General features: G+C 36.2%; 1 protein-coding gene across 3 annotated transcripts; it reads right to left on the bottom strand.

The window, feature by feature from the left end:
- Positions 1-58: 58 nt before the first annotated feature.
- Positions 59-23,943, bottom strand: LOC121985937 (protein PHOTOPERIOD-INDEPENDENT EARLY FLOWERING 1-like). Of its 3 annotated transcripts, none has more exons than XM_042539672.1 (21): positions 23,805-23,943; positions 21,980-22,082; positions 20,379-20,459; positions 20,164-20,271; positions 19,972-20,052; positions 19,786-19,874; positions 19,553-19,668; positions 19,407-19,468; positions 16,848-16,983; positions 16,678-16,749; positions 16,453-16,586; positions 16,043-16,180; positions 14,949-14,984; positions 14,152-14,220; positions 13,547-13,609; positions 10,361-13,469; positions 9,521-9,585; positions 9,370-9,437; positions 3,001-3,766; positions 1,670-2,178; positions 59-837 (listed from the first exon to the last, which is right to left on the bottom strand). In XM_042539672.1, exons 2-21 carry the CDS (start codon positions 22,037-22,039, stop codon positions 456-458), a joined length of 6,144 nt encoding a protein of 2,047 aa, XP_042395606.1. In that variant the 5' UTR covers positions 22,040-22,082; positions 23,805-23,943; the 3' UTR covers positions 59-455. The 3 variants fall into 3 exon arrangements, with proteins under 3 accessions (XP_042395606.1, XP_042395605.1, XP_042395608.1); XM_042539671.1 differs by lacking the exon at positions 23,805-23,943 and adding an exon at positions 22,962-23,266; XM_042539674.1 differs by lacking the exon at positions 23,805-23,943 and adding an exon at positions 22,962-23,266 and having other exon boundaries at positions 16,684-16,749.
- Between the last annotated feature and the right edge of the window lie 165 nt (positions 23,944-24,108).

Below are 24,108 nucleotides of genomic sequence, written 5' to 3'. Positions count from 1 at the left end.
TCCTAATCAACAACTAAGCCACTTTTGTATTACACCAGATAGTCAATGAAAAGCAGACTAGTAAATGCAGTGAAATTTTCATTTAAATAATCGAGGGAACAGCATCTATTCTTTCCATGGGTATCCATCGACCCAAAATTTTTCCAAACGGAAAAAAGATCCCTTTGTGGTTAAATACACATACCATTTCTTGTCCACATGCAAGAAATGAGACCTAGCTTCACTATACATGCAAGTGCCGAAAAAACCCACCACTGCTCTCTAAACCTAACCACCCCAATCTTTTACCATGGCCATCCGCCCTCCCGGAGGCCAAACTGCTCGGTCAGCCCTCTCCTGTTTTGGTGGTGCCTCAGGCAAATGTTGCATGATTTCATTAAATATTGCCAGTGCTGAGAGAACCACTATTTGGAGGTCTCTGATTGGCTTAAATGTTGGAACACATCAAAGATGGATCATCCAATATCAGTAATATCCGGCAGCATATCCAACTCCTCAAGGTCACCATGAAAAGAAGGATCGTCAAAGTGCGAGAGATGTTCTAATTGCTCTGGCTCTTCAAGAAGTGCATCCAGATGAAAAATATCATAATCACTGTCAGACATGGCGTATTCTGTGGTCGATGGTGGTAGTGGAATATGGTTGCTAGCGTCATCCTGTGTTTCTGAAGTCAATTGAGATTTCAATTTCCTAGGCTTTACAAAATCAGCTCCGGATTTGTGTTTGCCTAACAATTGAGATTTCGTTCCAAATCGTTTTTTGTTGTGATCATATGATGGAAAAGTAGATAAGGCCCATCCATAACCATCACCCTCAAAACAAGCTTCAGATGCCAACCTATGCCAAAAAAATTAATCATCAATCACGTTCTTTTTAATAATTTCATAAGTATAAAACAATAAATCCACAAACTTCATGACATGTTATCAGAATCAAACAAAATGACTGTCAACATTTATAGAAGCTACAATGGAGTCTCTTTTTGATTTAACAGAGGAGAAACATATGAGTTGTCCAAATATAACATATCGAAGACCATAAAACTTACCCTCTAAATTACAACTACTTGACTACTACAAACATAACAAATGTGCATGACATTAGACCTATATGAGATTTTTTTTAAAAGAAAAAAAATCAAGAAATAAATGATCTAGTATGCAAAAAATAACTCAAAATATAACCTCTTTAGGAAAGACTAGGAGAAATTTTCAAATTTTATTTTATTGGGGCTCCTTTATGGAAGATTGACCCATTGTGTAGTGATAGTCATTGGGTATAGAGTAGATATTACTTCTCTTTGTTCTTATGAACAAAATTAATGCGTAGTCACTTTTTAAGTAATTCAACAACATATCTGACTGTTCTTCAAGAACAAACATAATATTCTTTTGTTTGATTCTTAGTACCATTAACTTAAACAACTGAAACTAAGAGACTCATATGTAAAAAATTTAACACGTACAATAAGTAACTCTCAGAATTGGGTCATGTAAATTCAATAATGTAGCTTTGAAAGTGCAAAACCACTATACTAACATTCTTGCCATTTTACTGCTTGGTTAGGAGCTAAATGTTGTGATATCATGAATTGATTTGATTTATCACTTTTGGAGTAACAAAAATGCCAACTACCTCTAACTTAAGAAATCAAAGATGTAAAACTCACCTGAAACGATTTTCAGCAATCATACATGATGGTTCTGCCAGTAAAGATTGACAAGGAGGTTCCTTTGCTTCTTCCAGAAGTACAGGGCTATGTATTGAAACACTAATAGCCAACGGGAAAGCACTCTCAGATTCCACAGGTATTCTGGGAAAACCCAATATCAAATCCATATGTTCGAAGTTAGAATTAGAGTTGAGCTTGTTGGTAACAATCATTGGATCTTCATGACTATAATGAACATCAACAAGGGCCCTCGATACCAACTTGCTACATTCTCTCAAGTTTGTTAAACTCATCTTTTCCGTAAGTCTTGGAGACTTCTTGAGAGATGAGTCAGAAAAATTCTTATTTGGATAAAAGCCAACTTTAGAATATGCCATGCTTTGACGCACGTTGACACGACATTTCGCTCTCCAAACAGAAGAAATAATAGCTACAAAATGTTTCTGGAGGAGTAACTCATTATCAGGTAACTCACTTGTAACATTGAGCAATGCACGTATTTGGTCCTGGCAATTTTATGATGTTAGTAATAGTGAAAGAATATAATGATAGTAAGATAAGAACATGTCTATTTAAGGACATGTGCCTCTCATGAGAGCAAGAACAAAACAACAGCCAATCTAACAAATAGAGGTAACAAACAAGGAACGAAAATCAAGCTAGAGTAGATGTTTGAATAATTAACCTTCTGGTGTTCATTGGTCATAGTTTAAGGTGTAAACGAATGCACATGTGACAGTCCCCGCCATTACAGCCATGAGAGTTGCTCTACGGAACAAAAGGTCATCTAAATATGGCAGATCTCAATCTTGATAACAAGCTCAAGAGAAACTAGATCTCAATATATTAAAACCATGCAACTCGGTGAGCTGTTGGTAAACAAAAAAATACAAAAGATTTCCAAATATATTTCATTAAAACACAAACTGCTCTGGTAGTTCCTTTAAGTGCAGATTAAGTCTTGCCCATCTTGTGAAATGGAGGTTTGCAATAAACTACATCCACTGGTTCATGGATGGATCAAATGAAGATTAAAAAATAAAAAGGGAAAAAAAAGCAGGGTATCTTTGAGATTTAATCTGCACTAATTTCTTAGTTCTATCATGAATCCCCACTGTAAACTGAGTTTTATAGGTGTAGTAAAAAGATTCAAGCATCAACCTGAAACTACGAGACAATCACAAAATTGCTGACAGCATTAGCACATAATTTCTTGTAAAAGCAGCTTACACTAAGAAATTTAGTATGTTCTAAAACTTGTTGGTTAGTTCAAAATCTAGAATGCAAACCAATCAATCAGAAGAAACTAAAAGATTGAAAAAAGGTACCTCAGTCACTTTTAAAAGTGCCTTTCCAGAACCAGAGGAGCTATTCTTTTCAGTGTTAGTAATGTCCACAGCAGAAAGAACATACTTGAAAAACAGTTCTCGGAATCTCTCACAACAATGGACAGGATGGCGATACCGCCCTCTGTAAGACCCACCACCAGGTACACCATAAAGTATGTCACTCGCAAAACTCCAATTAATTCCATACTCATGGACAATTGCACACAATAAGGCATCTTCCAGAGATGACCAGCTGTCTGGAGAAGGAAAACATTCTCTGGACCAAACGTGACCCCTCTTTCTTAACTTTTCCGGCTTCACCACCAAAACACGTTTCCCTGCAGCAGATGCAATAGAAATCCTACCATCAGACTTCAATCTGTTTGCTACTCCTGACTCTATGGCACCTTCTCCAAGGTTCAATTCCGTAGTTTCAATGGTATACTTAGCAAAGCTGTCAGAGTCGACAGCATGATTACAGCGAGAAGCTTTCTTAACTTTCGTTTTGCTTTTTCTCAAGCTATTTTCGTCATCTTCTGACAGAGAAACCTTCTTACGCTTTCTTCTGACTGGTGAGCAAGGTGGAGATTCAACAAAACTAATCTCTGGTGAAAAAACTTTATCATCAATAGACATGGCATCTAGTTCTAGTTCTTCATTGACAACTTCCATATCAGATGATAGAGATCCTTTCTTCAAAGACTTGAACTTTGTCTTTTTCATCTTCTTTTTCGTGGTAGGCTTCCTCTCATTAGGTGTTGCATTCCTGAAGAAAAATTAACTTTTTAACTCAAAATGGAATTTCTACTTTTAATGCACTGCCAAAAATATGATATGAAAGAAATGCCATTTAAGAAAAATCATCTCTCTTGATACACCAAACATATGATTTGTATCAACTATTTTTTTTCATCATAATCAGTAAATATTATTGAAGACTGACGATGTCCATTTGTTTATGACACAGAAAAGTTCCAGAAGTCATATATCATTGGAAAGCGGATATCTAGTTTTTTTTAAAGAAAAACATAATCTTCCTAAAGAAAATTATGGCCCTTTTACTGAAGTCTGTGGATGGTGCTGCTACTCGGAAATTTGGAATGTTCAACCAACTTATGGTATTCTTGGTGATTTTCTTCTTGGTACTTGAAAGTCAACAAGTCTTTAATAACTCTGCCATTGTTACTCTTTTTTTTTCATTCATAAGCCTTTGGAAACATCAAATCTAATTTAATGCTTTTGACTCGTCTTGGAAGGTTGTTCCGAGTCTGCCTATAAAGGCCATCTTTTGTATTGTGGGAAGGGTTTTTTTTTTTTGGAGATTAAAAAACCAAAGAAAACATATTTTGAGCTCTTAAGCTTGTTAGAAGCCTTATTTTCTTGTATTTCTCTAAACTCTTTGGTGGATTTCGGAAAGTAACGAGCATAAAGTCTTGCTTTGTATTACCTCTTATTTCTCCAACACTTTCCAATGTCAGGATAGTATCAGAGTGAGGTTTTCAATGGCTGGTCGTAGAAGACATGAACCAAATATTCATGATCTTGCAGCTCGTCAACAAGACCTTCGCGATATTGAGTTAGACGACTTAAGGCGACAAGTGCAACAACTCGAGCAACATCTCGCCAATGCAAACCTTTGGAACATGATGTTGAGGGTCATGGTTCGGAGGCCGATTCTGTAATTATGAAATGAGTTTTAATCCATTACATGGTAATGGAAATAATGATTCAAGTGATAATGCATTTCGGGGTCCAAGATGTCGAAGGAACAATGTTCGTGAGAAATTTTGACTTTAAAGTTGACATTCCAGATTTTGATCGAAGAAATAATCCTAATGAAATCATAGATTAGCTCAACTCCGTTGAAAGAGTATGAATTCAAAGAAATTTCAGAAGATCATAAAGTGAAGTTTGTTGCTCTCAAGTTGAAGAAATATGCATCCATTTGGTGGGAGCATCTAAAGAAGCAACGAGTTCGTAATGGCAAGCAAAAGATTAAGACGTGGGACAAAATGAAAAAGAAATTATGTACGAAATTTTTGCCGAATGATTTATCATCAAGATATTTTTCTCAAATATCACAATCTCAAACAAAAAGATCTATATGTGGAAGAGTACATTGATGAATTTAAGAATCTCATGATGAGATATGATATTTTAGAGCTGGAGGAGCAAACTATCGATCGTTTTCCCGGAGGACTTAGATATGAGATTGGAAATGTTACCCAATTGCAACCATATTGGACTTATAAATGTATGCAAGTTGGCTCTCAAAGTTTAAAACAACAAAAAGATTCAAGCCGATTTGGTAGTGGTTTCTCTTCAAGTGACGGTGCTTCTAACCAAGGGAATGCATCAACTTCAAAGAACACATCAACATCCAACGAGGCAACACAAAAGATCATTGTGAGCAAGGAGAACAATGCACGTTTTGTTAAATCGTATGGTCCTAACAATCAAAAAACATGGTTTAAATGCAAAAGTTTTAGACACTTTGCTATAGATAGTCCAAATCACAAGATTATTATTCTTGTCGAGGAAGAAGACAAGGCAGTACCTATCTACGATAGATCCGATGAAAAAGAAGAGATTATTTATGAAAATCATGGAGAATTTTTGGTGGTACAACGTAGCCTCAATGCTACTTATGTTGAAGATGAGTGATGACTTCACGACAATATCTTTTACACTAGATGCACTTCTCATGGTAAGTTGTGCAATGTCATCATTAATGGAGGAAGTTGCAAGAATATTGTAGCTACTACGATGGTGAAGAAGCTGAAACTAAAGACCCAACATCATCCTCAACCTTACATGCTATCATGGTTTCATAAAGGTAATGAGTTGAAGGTAACAAAAAGATGATTTGATCAATTTTTTATTGGCAATAAGCATAAAGATCAAGTTTGGTGCGATGTTATTCCTATGGATGCTTTTCTTGGTAGACCTTGACAATTTGATAGGAAAACTCATTATATCGGCTTCAAGAATACTTAACTTTTGTTAAAGATGGTAAGAAGATTATTTTGGGGCCAGCTATGGTGGAAAACATGCTTAACCATCAAAAGGGGATGAAAGTACTTTATTCTCCAAGTCTTAAGTTGAAAAGGTGATTTGTGAATCCACTAAGGGATTTGTGTTTGTAGCTTTGGAAGAAAATGAAGGTCATGTTGTCCCTTTACAAGTTCAGTCTCGTCTCCAAGAATTTCAAGATGTGGCACCTGAAGAAATCCCCCCAAGAGTCCCTCCAATGCACAATATTTAACATTGCATTGATTTAATCCCCGGTGCTTCAATTCCAAACAAGGCAGCCAATAGAATGAGTCCAAGCATAAAGAGTTGCAAGGACAAATTGAGGACCTTTGACTAAAGGTCTTGTCCAATTAAAATTCCTTGTGCTGTCCTGACCCTTGTGCCAAAGGAAGATGATTTGTGGTGCATGTTTATTGATAGTAGAGCGGTGAACAAAATCACTATTGAATATCACTTTCTTATCCCCCACCTTGATGATCTTTTCCATCAACTTCATGATTTCAAGATTAGTTCCAAAATTGATCTTCAAAGTGGCTATCATCATATTCATATGAGACAAGGAGATGAATGGAAATTAGCCTTCAAAACAAGGGATGATGCTCCTTTCACTTTTATGTGGCTTATGAATCATGTCTTTAAACCATTCATTGGAAAGTTTATTGTTGTCTGCTTTGGTGACATTATTGTGTATAGTTCTAACTTGAAAAAACACTTGGAACATCTTCGGCAAGTTTTTGAAGTAATACAGGAGCAAAAGTTGTATGCTAACTCAAAGAAACAGAATCTGGTTGTGTTAGGCTATGTTATTTCCTCGGATGGCATCGGGATGGATGAGAATAAAACTGAAGCTATTCTAAGCTGGCCAACCCCTAAGCATCTCCATAATATTCGAAGTTTTCATGGCTTAACTTCCTTCTATCACAGGTTTATTAAAAATTTCAACACTATTATTGCACCTATAACGAAATGTTTAAAAGGTGGCAGCTTCAAGTGGATGGAGGAAGCACAGCAAGGCTTTGAACTTCTTTAAAGAAAGGTTACAGAAGCTCCAATATTACAACTACCCAATTTTGATAAAGTTTTTGAAGTGGATTGTGATGCCTCAAATGTGGGAATTGGAGGTGTTCTTAGCCAAGAAGGTAAGCCCATTGCTTTCTTTAGTGAGATATTGAATCATACTTGGCACAATTATTCTACATATGACAAGGAGTTCTTTGCTATAGTTCGTGCATTGGATCAGTGACAACATTATCTCCTACACAAGGAGTTTGGTTTGTTCTTTTCTCAGATCGTGAACTTTAAAGTAGTTGAACCTCAAAAAAATTTTACTTTCACCATGCTAAATGGGTTGAGTTTCTACCAGCCTTCAACTTTGTAATCAAGTACAAGTCTTGCGTTCTTAATCATGTGGTGGATGCTCTTAGCCGACAACACACTTTGTTGTCTAATCTGCAATTAAAGATAATCGATTTTGAGGTGATCAAAGATCTTTACAAGAATGATCTATATTTTGGTAACATTTGGGAGGAATGCTTGAAAGCTCCATTCAAGTTCTTCTTAATTCACCATGAAGTTCTTTTCAAAGACAAACATTTACGTTTGTCTTCCCAATTGTTCTCTAAGGCATGCAATCATCAATGCTCATAGTGGAGGTCTTGTGGGACATTTTGGTAGAGACGAGACTCTTGAACTTGTTCAGCAAAATTTTTATTTGCCACGAATGTACCAAGATGTCAAAAAATGTGTAGAACTTATCACATTGCCAAAAGTCGTGGCCAAAATACCAGTTTATACACTCCATTATTGGTACCAACGGGTCCATGGAAAGATTTAAGTATGGACTTTGTGATTGGATTGCCTCGCACTCAAAGGATTCAGTCATAGTGGTTTTTGATTGATTCTCCAAAATGGCGCATTTTGTTTCTTGCGCCATGACCTTGGATGCTACACTTGTAGCTGATCTTTATTTCAAAGAAATCATTTGACTTCATGGTATTCCAAAAACCAACACATCTGATCGGGATTCAAAGTTTATAAGTTATTTTTTGGCACACACTTTGGAGAAAGCTTGGAACTCTCCGATATAGTTCCTCACACCATCCTCAAACTGACAAACAGACGGAGGTAGTCAAGTGAATAGGAATTTAGGAAATCTTCTAAGCAGTTTGGTCGGCAAAAATCCACACCAATGGGATATGGTTTTGGCTCAAGCAGAGTTTACTTATCATCGGTCGACTAGTCAAACTACTGGTCAAAGTCCATTTGAGATTGTACATGGTAATAATCCAATCACTCCATTGGGTTTGGCTCTCCTTCCTATCACTTATCATTTTAATGGTAACGAACAAGAGCATGCTAAATACATTAAGAAATTACATGAACAAGTTCGACAAGAGATTGTTAAGAAGAATGAGAAATATCAACAAAGATGCTAATAATCATAGGAAGGAATCAGTTTTCAAGGAAGGAGATTTGATTTGGATTCACTTGAGAAAAGAGTGTTTTCCTCGTGGTCGACATGGAAGTTGTAGCCAAGAGATGATCCTTTAAGAATTTTGAAAAAGATCAATGATATGCTTACGAAGTTGGGTTGCCTAGTGAATATGGTGTTTCAGCAACTTTCAATGTGGCAGACCTTTCTCCTTACATTGATATTGAACCTAATCCAAATTCGAGGGCGAATCTTTTTCCAACCGAGTGAAAATGACATAGAAAAATTCAATAAGCCATATATCATTTGAAAGTCACAGATGTCTAATTTTTTTTAAAAAAAACAATAACAATCTTCCTACAGAAAGTTATGGTCCTTTTAAAGTCTGCAAGGATGGTGCTGCTACTTGGAAATTTGAAATGTCCAACCAACTTTTGGTATTCTTGGTGATTTTCTTCTTGGTACTTGAAAACTCTACCATTGTTAGTCTCACTTTTTCATTCTCAAGGCCTTAGGAAACATCAAATCTCATTTAATGCTTTTGACTTATCTTGGAAAAATGTTCCAAGTCTTGCCTATAAAGGCCATCTTTTGTATTATGGGAGAGGATACTTTTTTTGATATTAAAAAAACAATGAAAACATATTTTGAGCTCTTAAACTTGTTAGAAGCTTTATCTTCTTGTATTTCTCTAAACTATTTGGTGGATTTCTGAGCGTAGTGAGTATAGAGTTTTGCCTTGTGTTACCTCCTATTTCTCCTACACTTTTTGGTGTCAGTTTATAACAAAATTTAAAATAACTTGTCCATTTCTTGCTCTCTTTTCTTAAATATAAATAAAATTGACAGGTCAGGAATTAGCGAAAAGTCATTAAAAACATAATATCAAATATCAACAGACTTACTTGATAGTGCCATTCTCATCATCTGCATCCTCAGCAAATTGAGCTTCAGACTCCCGTTCTTCCAACAACTAAAGATTACACAATTAAGATAAAATCAGTTCACACATAATAAAAAGAATAATAGAGACAACCTCAATTTGGAGAACCAAACCTGCTGTTGAGCCAAAGCTTCAACATGCTGACGGTATGCCGTGGTTGCAAACTCAGCATCCCATCCTGGAGAAAAAATGCAAGTAAAAATTGACATTCACTGATCAAGAGTATCAGAGATGGCATTATGCGGAAAATGACAAGTAAAAAATCAGGATAGAGGAGACTTTTATTAGAGATGCTAGACAGTTTTTCTATAAAAGAGTTAAGAAAAGTTTCATTTGCCATGATAAAATTTAGTCTGATTCTCTATACAGCTCCTCATAACTTTCTTAATTTAATGTTTCAAATCAAAATTTGCACATTTTCACATCAAATAATAGAAGCATAAATTTGTGGATAAATGTGAAAGGATAAGAATTTAAAATTCCCTACTATTAAAGTAGGTTGCTGTTCTTGTCCACAAGCTTATAATTCAAAAGGGCCAAAATGAACTGAAAATATAAATTAAGAGCAAAAGTGTGTGATCATCAAAGTGTATGAGCTATAAGAGAACCAAATCCAACACCAGAGCAAACTGTGAAAAATGTTTAGAAAACAGTCTGTCATGGCATGGTTGAAGTAGGCTATAATTGCTCAACTAAATCTAGGTTATATCAGCATGGGTAAGCATTCCGTGCACAACATCAAAACATATTAACAAACGTAGAAGTGGGCTGTCGTATACCGCAGCAGTTTCAGACAACAGAAAATTCAATCCGAACAACCAATAATCACGATTTAAATCAGAGTCCATTTAGAAGAAAGATGAATATCAAAGCTTACAAGGAGTGGGGAAAAAAAGAATCTTAGCTCATGCACCACAAAACTGAAGACTTGTAATTCAGTAAAAAGTTCTTACTTTCATATTTAAATGGTTCCTGATCTTCATCAATCTCAGCTTCTAGATCATCCTTAAATTTCTCAATACGATCAAGCTCCCATTCTTGCTCTTCAACATTTGCCTGATATATTATAGCAGATTTGTCAACTACTGGATCCCAGAGTTCCAGAAATCGCATTGCGTATCTATCAATTGGACGAAGCTGGTTCTCAAACGATGAACTTGCTTGCCCAGCAGCTGCTGCTGCCGCTGCCATCTGCTTAACATCAGCAAGCATATCAATATCATCATCTTCCATTGTTAATGTGATCTTTTGTTCATTCATATTACAACTGGATAAGACAACATCATTATCATTTTTTACAGCAGAACTCAAGCAGTTCTGCTCTTCTGCAACTCTTTCATCAAGTTTAATGTCATCCCAATTAGCCGGCTCATCGTCCTCTGATCTACCAGTGACATCTTCAGTAAATTCTTGGTTATCAACAGCCTCTTCCTCTTCTAACTTTTTAAGGGCCATATAATCTGCTTCATCTTCAGCGTGTTTGATAGCTGCTTCAACATCTACATTAGAAAAAAGTGTTTCCACTTGATTAACAGAATAATCAATGGTGCTTGAGTTCCCTTTCTGCAAATTTTCCAGACCCAGACTTCCATGACCAGAAAATAGTTCCATAGGATCAAGTTTCTTGAAGAACTCCATATTATAGCTGCCACTCTGAATTACCAAATCATCAAGTGCACGCTTCTGGTTTGCCTTCTTCAATATATTCTCCTCAATTGTAGACTCACTAATAAATCGGTAGATGTGCACTTCTCTTGTCTGTCCAATTCTATGGCACCTATCTTGTGCTTGTTGGTCCATTGCAGGATTCCAGTCACTGTCATAAAAAATGACTGTATCTGCACCAACTAGATTAATCCCTACACCACCACTACGTGTGGATAAAATAAATAAAAAAAATTTGGGATTTGTATTAAAACGCTGCATCAATGTCTGTCTATCTTCAGGTGATGTAGATCCGTCTAGTCGCATGTAAGTATACCCATACAAATTAATGAAAGCCTCCAAGATATCAAGCATCTTAGTCATTTGAGTAAAGATCAAAGCTCTGTGTCCTTCAATTTTCAGACGTCTTAGCAGAACTGCAAGCTCCTGTAGCTTCCCACAGTCAAATTGAATCAGGCGCCTATCAGGAAAATAAACTTGTTGCCGAACAATGGCAGTTCTAATTGGTGATAATAAAGGCGAAATGATCTCAGTGCATTCTTCCTTATATGCTGGATCCAGAAAAACAGGGGATCGAACTTTACTGCACCAGCAAACTGGAGAAGAGGAACGTGAAGCAGGAATTGCAAACATAAAACACTCTATTAAGTCATGTATTTTCTGAAAACGCTCAAGTGGTGAGAGAGTTATGTCTGCCAGTTTTGATGAAAAATTTAAGTAGCATGAAGTGCTGTTCTTCTGCTCGTGAATGTCAAAGACTGGATGTTTTACAGTTACAAGCTTCCTCAAATTAGTTCCATAGACTGGCTTCTTCTCACACCGCAAGGAATTCCACCATGCAATTGAAGCTGCTCTTTCTTTAACTTGTTTAACTCTTTCCTCAAGGAGGGCCTTCTGAATCTTTTCAAATATATTACTCCCATGATTATTCTTCTTCCAGTCATAACTACTCTGGATAAATGAAAAACAGCCTGAAGTTTCAAGCCAAGCGTCCTGTATCATATTCGATGAGCAAGCAATAGCGGTCACTTCGCTGGTTAACCACGAAGTCATGCAAAGTTCATTTCTGGTGACCACAAAATTCAAACCACAGAGATCTACTTGAGAAAATGGGCCACTAGAAAATATGGTACAAATAGCAGAGCTCAATTGCATGTCAATACCAGGCATGTCAAATGAACTCACAATTGGACGGCCTTCAAAAAGGTCTGGATGATTACAAACTTTGCGTAGCTGCATTATAACACTGATCATTGCAAAAAAGTTAGCACTTGCCAATGTTGCTTGAGTTTCTGAGCTGGCAACAAAATCCTCGTACAAATTTCTTTGCCTTCTAGAAAGCCTGCAATAAATCACATGCTCATGCTTCTTTGGCAGTTGTTTTTCAACATCTCTTTTTAAGCGCCTTAAAATGAACGGACGAAGTACATTATGCAATCTATCAATGACTTCTTTGTTAACTTTTTCCTGGCCCTCCACCATTCCAGATATAGGATTGCAAAACCAATCTTTGAATTCTTGATGAGACTGAAAAACATGAGGCATTAAGAAATGCATCAAGGACCAAAGTTCCATAAGATCATTCTGCAATGGTGTTCCAGTCAACAGCATTCTTCGTTTAGAGTTAAAATTTAGTAAAGTCTGCCACCTTTGAGATTTCCAGTTCTTAATCAGGTGAGCTTCATCCAGAATAAGATATTTCCATTTCTTTCGCTTAAATACTTTTGAATCCTGTATAACAAGCCTGTAGGTAGTTATACATATATGAAAGTAATTAGGTTTTAACCAACCCTGCCGTTTATGCTTCCTTTCTTTTGCACTCCCAAAGTAGGTTAGTATCTTAAACGCAGGGCACCATTTGAGAAATTCAGTTTCCCAGTTGAGCATGACACTGGTTGGTACCACAATGAGATGAGGACCCCATATTCCTTTCTCACAGGCCAGGTGTGCAAGAAGAGCAATTGTCATGATTGTCTTACCTAAACCCATTTCATCTGCTAGAATTCCATTTAACCTCTTTTCATACATTGTTACGAGCCAATCTAGGCCAATATGTTGATACTCACGAAGAGGATGCTTAATAAGGAAAGGGAACTTTGTCCGCACTTTTGTAGTTAAGAAAGTGTTTCCAGTTGGTTGAGCTGATCTTGCAGCAGCTGCAGCATCAGAAATTATAATTTCACTCTCCTTCCCTTCTACTATGCTACCATGATTTATCTTCATCTCTTCCAAAACAGATTCTGATTCGTCAAGATCTGGGTGATTGTCCTGTTGTTGTGCACCACCAATCAATTTGGTTTTGTAATGAACGTCCTCATTCACTGAGCAATCTTGTTGATCATCAGAACCAGAGGAAGAACATTCGGACTTCTCTGTACCATCATCAATGCATGAAACCTAAACCAGCAATCAGCATGACATCAGTTTGTAGAAAAGCATTACTAACTCACAAAGACCATTAAAAAAAACCATACCTTCTTGTACCTTGCAAGCAGCTCTTCAATAGGGATTTCACTCTCTTCTTGCAGTAATTTTATCTGTGAAAAGCAGGCTGCTTGAGAACTATCAGCAGATAATGAAAAATAGCAGCCAATGCCACAAAAAAAGTGATGGAAGTTTTTTGTTTTTTATGAAAAGAAATTATACTCTTTAAACATTGGAAGATTATAGACAGCGGAGAAATAGCATAGCCACCGTTTAAAGTCACCAATATTTATAAGTTTTAAATTCATGGAATAGAAATAAAGCAGCAACAAGATCCTCTAATACTGACCTACCAGTAAATTAAAGGGACACATCTGCCACACAGATCAGATAGCAGGGAAGAGATGTGTCGATATTCATGAAAATTCAACCTGCTTTTGCAGAGATTAATTACATACAATGATTTTTGCAGAATTATTAATTACACGAACCTAGAGAAATATTAGAATCATCCATGTTTCTTATATAATAGGCCAGTATAGCACATCATGTAATTTGGTTTGATCAATGAAATTATTTGACTAGTTGGCAAAGTTGCTGCAGGTATCTTGAAAATAGAACAAAAGCACAACAAAATCCCAAAAGGAACTTGTACCTCCTCAAGATGGTTAGCAACTTCTTTCTTTGCCAAGTTTTCCTCTTCAGATATTGTCACCTCATCATCCTAGACACAAGTAATACAACCAAAGCTAAATCAAACAAATAGGAAACAAGAGTTGATGTGTTTGCTAATAGGCAGACAGAAAATGGAAAAAAAAAAAAAGTAATTAATCAGATGCATCATTTCTTACAGTGTAGAACACCATCGGATTTGACAAACTGTAATAGATCTATTATATTTTATTAATTGATCAAGAGACTGATCATCTGCACATTCTAAGTTTCTGATAACCCAGAAACATGCCATATTTTGATTTTTTTTAGCTCATTCACCAGTATTCTCTCCAGCAAATTTGTAAAACAGAACTGCGCAAATCGCCAAAACAGATAATATTTTGTTATTCTCAGAGTTACCACTCCAAAATGTCCTCATCACATCAAAAAGTATATCAAAGTCTATTTTAATCCAAATGTGAATTACTAGTGTTTCAATACCGCTCTCTAGCCAACTTTGTAAATATGTGAAATTGATATTCCAGTAGCAAACTAATGCATAGATCACAAGTCACCAAGAAGATATTTTAAAAAATAAAAATAGTAAAAATAATCTTGCCCCACATGAATCACAGAAACCAGTATTTCAAACCATAACATGCACATAGATCCTATACATCTTACTATGAATGAGCATGAACAAAATACTACTATAAATTTTGCTTAGATAAACAAAACAATATTTTGAAGCAAATGAACTTTGCAATATATTAATTTTGCATACACAAGTTATCATACCTTCTCTTCTCCTACAAGATTGTAATCCATATCATCCTGTAAAAAACTATGTTAATTTTTCAGGATTGCATCAGCAAAGAGAAAGTATCATCAACAATCCATAACTGCACATTTGATAATTAGAAAAGAATGAATCTAAGTAAATAAGTAAAATATGCCTTGAAAAAGAAAAGCACCCTTATTTTGAGCACGCACAAACCAGTGGATCTAGGTCAACATCATACAAGCAGATAGCTTAAAAAAGGTTTCTTTGTCAAGATGAAGAATTTGATCAAAATTATCTTCAATTAAAGAATAAATAAAACAAGTATGGAACGAATGTGTTAAAACTAAAAATCTTAAATGAATTTCTACTTATAATCATTCTCCTTATCAATCTTTGCAACCTTCTGTATGGGAACCCAATTCTCCACTATTGGTAGTGCCAAAGGATAGTAAATTTTTAAAATGGACACTTAAGCAACTTACTGGTGTACTACACAATATCTAGGAGTGGGCAGAAAATCCAGTGACACTGAATAGGCCAGAAAATTGATCCAAAGTAGCCCACTATTTTAGGGTTTTGGATCTTGAAAAGTTGAAAATCAGACTAGAGTCCAGTTTTGGTTTACAAACCCTAAAAAATGAACTTGACCTGATTCTACATATATTATATATGCATGAGTTTAATAGTTATATGATATATGAAAAGCAACATTGAATATGGAGAGAGAAAAAGAGTAAAAACACTATGAAATTAGGAATAAAAATTGAAACAAAAACCAACCCGAATTATTCCCATAGGTTCGAGTTCAGGATTATTTTGCAGGATGAGATGAATAAACTCAGGCCAGGTCAATTTTTCTCAAAGAAAACTAAGAACTCAAGTCATTTCCACCAATGTTTGCTGTTGTGAGTATACTCCACCAAAATATGCATTTCAAAAAGCTTACAGAAAAAACTGAAATATTAATAATTTACAATAATGGAAATATTATTGAAAGAACAGTCTCCGTGTCAATGTATTTTTGCAGTAGTTAAAGCAGAAAAAGAATAAAATAGTTTTACACAAAGAAAGCAGCAATTACACATTGACAATAAGTAAATTGTCTCACCACATCATCACTGACATCGAGATTTGGATGCCCCTCTTCACATGAGTCGACATTTTCTGAACAAGGATTTGAATGTGATTTCTTGATAGTTAACTGTCCTTCAAAGGAGGAAATGTCTTCATTACCATTACTTTCTCTCTGCCATAAATTTGTAAGTTAAATAGATTAATTATCATAAGGAGACAATGATGATGTCAATTTTAACAAGTTGCTTGATGGGAAGTATAATGTGTGAGTGGGGTACTAATTTGTCAAAATCACAAAAAATAATTAAAATAAAAAAATAATAGATCACGAAGTTGCAGGTTATATATGAATAATCAAACCCCTTACAATTTAGCAGATGATAACCAGTCTGACCCAAATACGAAACCATGATTTAGAAGCAGAAAAGAGTCAGTGCAACTCACATGCGAGAGCTGACTTATAAAGTATTGTGCATGATTGATTCCAGGTGTAGGATGATCCACATTTTCTGAACAATAAGAATTACGCAACAAACTCTCTGGAACATTTTTGGACCCATTAACATGGTTCCAGTATTCTGCAGAATCACTAACAAACAGAATTAATTGCTTCAGTGATAGAGATTTGGTTTAATTTATTGATGATCATTCAACTTACTGACATCTCACCCTTACTCTGATCTTTTTGCTCAACAAACATAGTTGAGCTTTTATCGAAATCGGGACTCCTTTTTGTGCTAACTGAGAAAATTTATGTTCATCAACAAATTAGGAATTAATAGGCAAAAGGCAGCAATTAATTAGCATTGTCACTTAGTAAACTTCAAGTTTGTGCTTACAATTATTTATTGAGTGAAAGTCGTGAAGGTCCTCAAATGAAAGATCAGCTTCAACCTTCAAGGCCTCTAGTTCCTCTCTCTTCTCTTCCTCACTAATATGAGCTTCATCTACCACAATAGCATGCTCATCATCTTCCTGTGATAGCAAAAAATGGACCAGAGCGCAATGATCAAAGAAATAAAGACTTTTCAGTTAAATTAATAATAACACAAAATTCAGGTAATAAGCAAATAGCACAAATATCCTGTGTTTCAGATAAAACAAATTTTAGTAAAGGTAGGAAAAGGAAATATAGTGCTATGTCTAAATTTGATTGATACTTTGATTATAATTTGAGTTTATTAAACATAGTTGAGGCTTATACCTAGCCAACCTGGGGGTTTATTGGAAATTGGCTTGATCAAAGTTTAGACGTAATGCTAATGAACTGACTTTGGTATGTGGGTTTGGACACCTAGGGATGATTTAGAACTAAATAGTGTGTTATTAGGGGTTCAAATGTGCTGCTTAAGGCTTGAACAGGTTTAACTGGAAACAAACTAGACTGGCTTGAACAGATTTCACTGCATCTCAATCCCCCTACCTTGTGAACCCTTCAACAAGATCTGATTAACAGTGAAGTCAAGATTTAGCAGGCTAGCTTCAGTACTGACCGCACAGTTAGCAGTAAATCTACAATGGATCTACATTTCTGGAAGATCCTAGTTGCAGCAGTGTTTGCCAAGTTTCTCCTACATATGGGCTCCTTCGAAATAAGATCTCTTCCACCAAAGGTGGTTATTAGCATGATTATCCATGCACAAACCCTAATTCAAAAGGTTTAACAGCAGTGTGAATGGGAGATAGAGGATTGGCTATTTTTTTATTTGTACTGTTATGGTGATGGGGGTAAACTTGGTCAGAATAGGTAGTTTGGCCATCGTGGCGATCAAACAAAATATGTAAATAAAATCCTTTGTCGCTACATGGTAGGTGATCGATACTACCTCATTTCAAAAGGGATCAAGTATTGGTAATGCAGGAAACCATCTACAACACCAAGTCACTCAACTCCTAGGATAGTATGGTGTGTTCACGTTGTCACCAACAAGCTACAATGATGCTGCTACTGGGGATTGATTGTTTGTCCGAAATGGACACTAAGAATGTACACTTTAAGGAAGTAAGATGTGCTTACATTGTCACCAACAAGCTATGATGACACTGCCAGTGGGGGATCAGTTGTTTGTCAGAAATGGACCCAGAATGTAATGTTATATTTGGATATTGTGGCTTATTCTTAACATCCTAGTTGGATATGGTACCAGCCATGTTTAACATGGTTGATCTGGATTGATATAGTTGCCCATATGTAACACAGATCAGTAGACCTGTGAAGGCTGATTCCAACAGCAAGTTAGCAGTTGTATTTGTGTATCTATTCTAATCAAAATCAGCAGTTCAAAGGTGTCCAAAGAAACATTATCGGTACGCCACATACTGTGTGTAGTTTAATCTAAGATTCAAGTCTATATCACGAAGTTTATAGATTAGGGTTTGATCCACATGTCTGAGAAGGGCTGCAAATTGCAGATACCACCCCTAATTAGAAAACAGATATTACCATTTTGACTTTCTTCTTTGCTTTGCTCTAACATCATTTATCTCTATCGTTATAATTAGTTATGTACATATATCGAACTCATACTATCTTAACTATGTAGATTAGAGTTGCATGCTAAATATATGAATGATGATGATACGTGAACATATTACTTGACATGATCCATCTGTCACACAAAAATCTATGGTATGGCATACTAGGTGACTCATGATAGCTGCACATAGTGAAATGGTCATCAAATCAATTTGGAGCATGTAATTTTTTATATAATTGACCTGTGATAGACTCTAGCCAATGTGATTATATTGAGGATTTATGATGTGGAATCCTTTTAGCCATCAAACTAATCTATGGTCCAGAATTCTAGCTCAGTGACACTTTCATAAGCACCTAAACTGTAGATACGTTCAGTTTCTGTTTAGCAACAAAACATCTTTGAGGGAGTCACTCATCCTAGCACAAATCTCAACCAATAAATGCTTTTTCTTTAAAATTAGGTTGGGATATGATGCATCAGTGCTATTATGGTTGCACCCAGACCTTAGTCGAATTTAAAAAGTATATATATGTCCACAACTTTATTGCCATCATCACATTCCTCCACAGCCCATAGTTACAAAAATTCAGCAGCTACTCACTACCACAGAGTAACCTCATCTTATCTACGATAATGTCTTTAACTTAGGCATTAACTTCATTGGCTTAAACCCATTGTCTTACTGTTATCTTCAAGAAGAGAAAGATCTCAATAGAACAGCAAAAATATTACAAGTCCTAGATAGATCCATAACAATTGGGAAAGACTAAATGTATCTCATCCAGCAAAATTGACCTACATCACTGATAAGCCTTCCTACCCAAAAAATAAATAGAACATTACCTAAAATACTACATGAAGTAGTCACATTCTAGCAGAATAAATACACATAGTCAACTCAACACCAAAGAAACTTACAATATCATCCGCAGATCTGATACTAAAGTCAATGTCACTCTCCACCTTATCCAACTGAGTTGCTGTTAAACAAACTGTAAACTTTACTGTGATAAAAAGAAAGTAAACATACGTGATAAACAATCGAATGTCAAGATTTGATGTACCAATTGTATTGACCATTTGATTGTTCACAGTTTCATCATCCTTGATTTTTGAGTCTACATCTACTGTTTTAGAATAGTGCATATCCACAAGATTTTCTGCTAGCATTGTGGAGTACCTGTGAGATAAGGTAGAGATACACATACCACAAAGTTATCATATTGTGGTGTGCAGAGAAGTTGTCTGCAAAAATTCATAAAGCAGTAGAATGTGCACAGAAATATATATATACAACCTTTCAGTTTGACCAAGAAGAAAATCAAGCTGCCTATCAAGCGCTTTCTTCTTTCTTTCCTCTGCTTCCAATTGATACTTATAGAGAACCTAAATCAAACACCCATAATTCATTAATTTGTCAGAGAACAAAGAAAGAAAAAGAGCCAAGACTAAATTATTTATAAAATAGAAAAAACAAACTTACTAGTTTCTCTATTTTTGTCCAAAATTTTTTTACATCCTTTGATATATTGAGTGCAACTTTCTTCAGACGTTGCTCTCCTTCCTGAATTTAAGAAATGATATTATCAGGCTACATGCAAATCTTAAAAGGAATAAAATGAATAAATGAAAACTGCACAACATTTATTGAAATATATGTAATAACAAATCTAACCTTCACTTTTTTCTCTTCCCTAGTGGCATAATCCACAACACTCTTACTAGCTCTTATTGCAACCCTCTTTGCCTGAGCCAATTTCCACTTCCTTTCTGATTCAAAATCCTATTAAGAATGAAACAATAATGCAGGAAATAATAAAGATATAGGTTCCTGAAGGGGAAAAAAAGTGTTGTGTGATAGAATACAACCATTAAAAGATATAAGCTTACCTTGGATAACCAAACCATCTCCTCTAAAACATGATCCCAATGGGTCTTTGGTCGAGGAGGCTCCTTTGGCGCATCAAGCGCCTACAAAATAGGCAAGAAAGACAATTAACATTAGAAGTACATCCAAACTATGCTGCGTAGTTAGAGATTTTGATGCAACTAGTTAACATAATCTAAAAATTGTATTCCTTTTTTTCAGGAACAAGCATCCATCAAGATCAAGTATTTTTTAAGAGAAGACAATGTTGTTTGCAAAAATTTTGAAATGGAAGAAAAGAAGTTTCATAGAACACTTTTTTCATTCCAACAGATCATCTCACTTGAGAAAATTTTCTATATTGAGAATTTTTTGCCTTTTAGAATTACAAAAAATATTGATGATTTTTTTTGGCAATCCACATAAAGGATACAATAGGATAAAAGAAGTGTTTGAGATCAGACTTGCTTGGTGCACCATTGATGGAAATACACTACACATAAACTTAAGCTCTTTTTAAAACTTGGTCTAATTCTATACGCATGGTCTATAAAGGGTAGCCCAGTATACAATGCTCCTGCCAATGTGGGTCCAAGAGAAGGGTTACGCAGCCTTACCCTACTTTGCAAGAGGCGGTTTCCAAATACACACAATCTATAAGACGCTTTATTTGGACCATGCCCAATAAAAGAAACTTTCCTAATACTCTGGTCCATAGCGTAAAGACTCCATACTAAATTTCATTACAGTAATTCAAAATCTAATTAGCAGTAAAATAATTGTTTATTCTTCTTTACTTCTCATGTAGATCATCATTGACATGATAAGTACATAAGATTAATATCCTTTTGGAAAGTGTGTTCTTCCTAAAGCGCAAAATTGAATAACTCTATAAAATCTTTTTATCACTTAGGTAAATGGGGGTGTACAGGATCTTGATGACGAATGTGCACTGCAGATCACAACGCTTGCAGTCGGATGAAGAGGGAAGTGAATAATTCTTATCTTGTTGGTTTAAAGGATGATTTGACTTTGGTCCGCTAGAAATGAGGAAGGAGAAGAACAACTAGTTGTCCCTGGTTGGCAACATTTTTCAGGCAAAAAAATTACAAAAACAAAGAGGGTGACCACTGGAAAGATGCAATAGCAGGAAGGGGGTATGAAGCAGTACAGGATAACAAGAGATTAGCACATAACACTTTAAAGCTTGGGTAGATGTTTGTAAGTGACACATATAGGATAGAAATTTCAATAACATAACAAATTTTGAACAGAAATGTCTAGTAGATTATAGATAAGAGTTAATGCATCTTCCAAATTTCAAATGTTATTTACTTATTTAATAGTTAAGAGTTTAAGATGATTACTTTGTATAAATAAAGTTAGTCATGTCAGAGACACACAAACACATAAGAATCTACATGATTTTTGAACTAAATTTTATCCTGAAAATAAAGTAGGCAACTAACTATCATCATTTTTGGCATTTATAGTAAGTTGATACTTGTAAGTGTATGCAATGTGAAAAGCTTCTGGAAAGATTTCCATCAAAAATACCATATAATGATAAGAATGGATAAAACACAAGCATGAATGCTAATGACTGAGGAATTTTAAGTATAACCTTCTGACGCCTTGCTCTTGTTTCGTGATCCAACTTTGATCTGGGACCCTTTGAGGCCATGATAATATTTTCTTGCAGGTAACTACCTCATTATGTAAGAAATCTGCGAAAGCATAATTCAGAAAATTAATAGAACATTAACTGAAAGAAAAGTTTAACAAGCGATATTAAAACAGAAAAATATTCCTGTGAGAAAAGTTAATAGTACATTAACTGAAATATTAATATTCCTTCAAATCATGTTATAAAATTTAAACATTGAATTTCATGTAAATAGTACAATTAAAATGAAAAATGCATAATCACAACTAAGAAGCTGATGCAACAATCCTGTAGAAGATCAAAAGTTTTAAGAATAAGCTCAAGAAGAAAGGTAGAAATAGAGATCTTTATTACTGTGAGTCAAAGAGGATTAAACCAAAAGCAGTGCAATTCATCTACCACTACCAGGAAGTGGTCTCAACAAATGATGCCAGGTAGCAACAAAACAGCCACATCATAAGAGAGAACATCGATCCAATTAGAATTACGACTGATGCACTCCAAAAGCTTGGGCCTTGCTAGTGTGTAAAACGCTAATAACAATTGCTTTGAAATTTAACATTATATAGGAGGAAAAGAATAAAATGAAAATAAAAGAATACACCAAAACTAGTTTAGCTATCAAGAAAGCATATGAACAAGAAAAACAAACCAAAATCCAATAACACGCACAGAAAAAAAAAGAGGTAAATCCCAAACAATAAGAGAAGAATTTGCAAATGATCATGAAAAAAAAAACCCAGTAGAAAGAATATTAGATAACTATAATCTGAATCTGCATGCCACACGTTCTAAACACATCTCACCATTTACTCGGCGTCTTATAACAATTTTCAAAAATAAGAAACACCCGCCATAAAAAATAGAAAAAGTAAAACACGACGAAAGGCCCAAACACCGAGGAATGGTAAGTTCAATATTCAGTGCGAGAGAACAGTACCAGATAAACAAATCGAAAGTGGTCCGACGCGGAGACAAGGCACCGTAGGACAAAGAACAGCGCCTTGTGGCAGGGTCGCCGAGCGCTACTGCAACCAGACGCCGAGAGCTAGTGAGATACCGATCCTCGAAGAAACCCACCACAGAAACCGCCCAGAAGCAAGAGGGCCGCGGATCCAGAAGAGGAGAGGCTTCGCCGGCGACGACGAAACGACGAGGACGAAAGGAGGGGAAAGTGCTAGGGTTTCCGGGGTGCGAAGGCGGAAAAAGGGAGAGGGAATGGGCGAGAGCGAGAAAGCGAGAAGTCGAAAAGAGAGCCGATCTGATAAGAAGGCGTCGGGCATTCGCGAGGCAGCTTGTGTCACCGGACTCGTATCAACGGTCCACGCGGCAGCAGACGGCCAGGATCGCGAGTTTAACTGACGAAAAAGGGTAGCTTACGGGGCCAAAACAGCTAATAAAATCTACACCTCAGGAGTTGGTGGACCCGGCAATTTTGACAATGCCAGGCAAGGATCCAATTAGCCCTTGTCGGGTAAAATCTTGAAAAATCCGACCCGGAATCGACCGACCCAGCAGGTCTCGAGCACTGCCGCCCCCTTTCCCGAGCTCCAGAGTCCAGCCTCTCGATTCCCCCAAATCCCAATTCTACTCAATGACAACGCGCGAGCAAGAGAAAACCGGAGCAAGAGAAAACAGATCGCGATCGGAGAGCGAGAAAAAGAGAGAGATAAGACGGCGAGAAGTAAAACGACTGCAAGAGAGGCGACGAAAGACGGAGCTGAGGAGAAAACGAGAAAGAGAGAAGAGGAAGAGGAGGGAAAGGAGAGGGAGGAACCCGAACCTGTGAAATGGCGGACCGGAGGTGCGATGTCGCGGGCGGAGCTGCCGTCTGCGATGGCGTGAGAGAAATGTGAGTGAAGAGGAAGAAGGATATCGGGGGCGACGGAGGGTTTCGATCTTTTAACAAGGACTTGATAAAATAACGCTCCTTTTGCTTATTGTCCGATCCAGTAGCTGGAACGATTTAAGGATCAGCGCTCGGTCAAATAGGGTGTGAATATCAATGAACGATAGTTATAGAAAAATCCGATCCGTTAACATAACAATGCGAAGAAGGAAGTCGAAGCGTGTAGGGTTAGCGGATT

The sequence above is a fragment of the Zingiber officinale genome, chromosome 5B, assembly GCF_018446385.1.
Source record: "Zingiber officinale cultivar Zhangliang chromosome 5B, Zo_v1.1, whole genome shotgun sequence".
Lineage (NCBI taxonomy): Eukaryota > Viridiplantae > Streptophyta > Magnoliopsida > Zingiberales > Zingiberaceae > Zingiber > Zingiber officinale.
The sequence above is the reverse complement of the archived record's forward strand: the minus strand, read 5'-3'. Positions and strand labels throughout refer to the sequence as shown.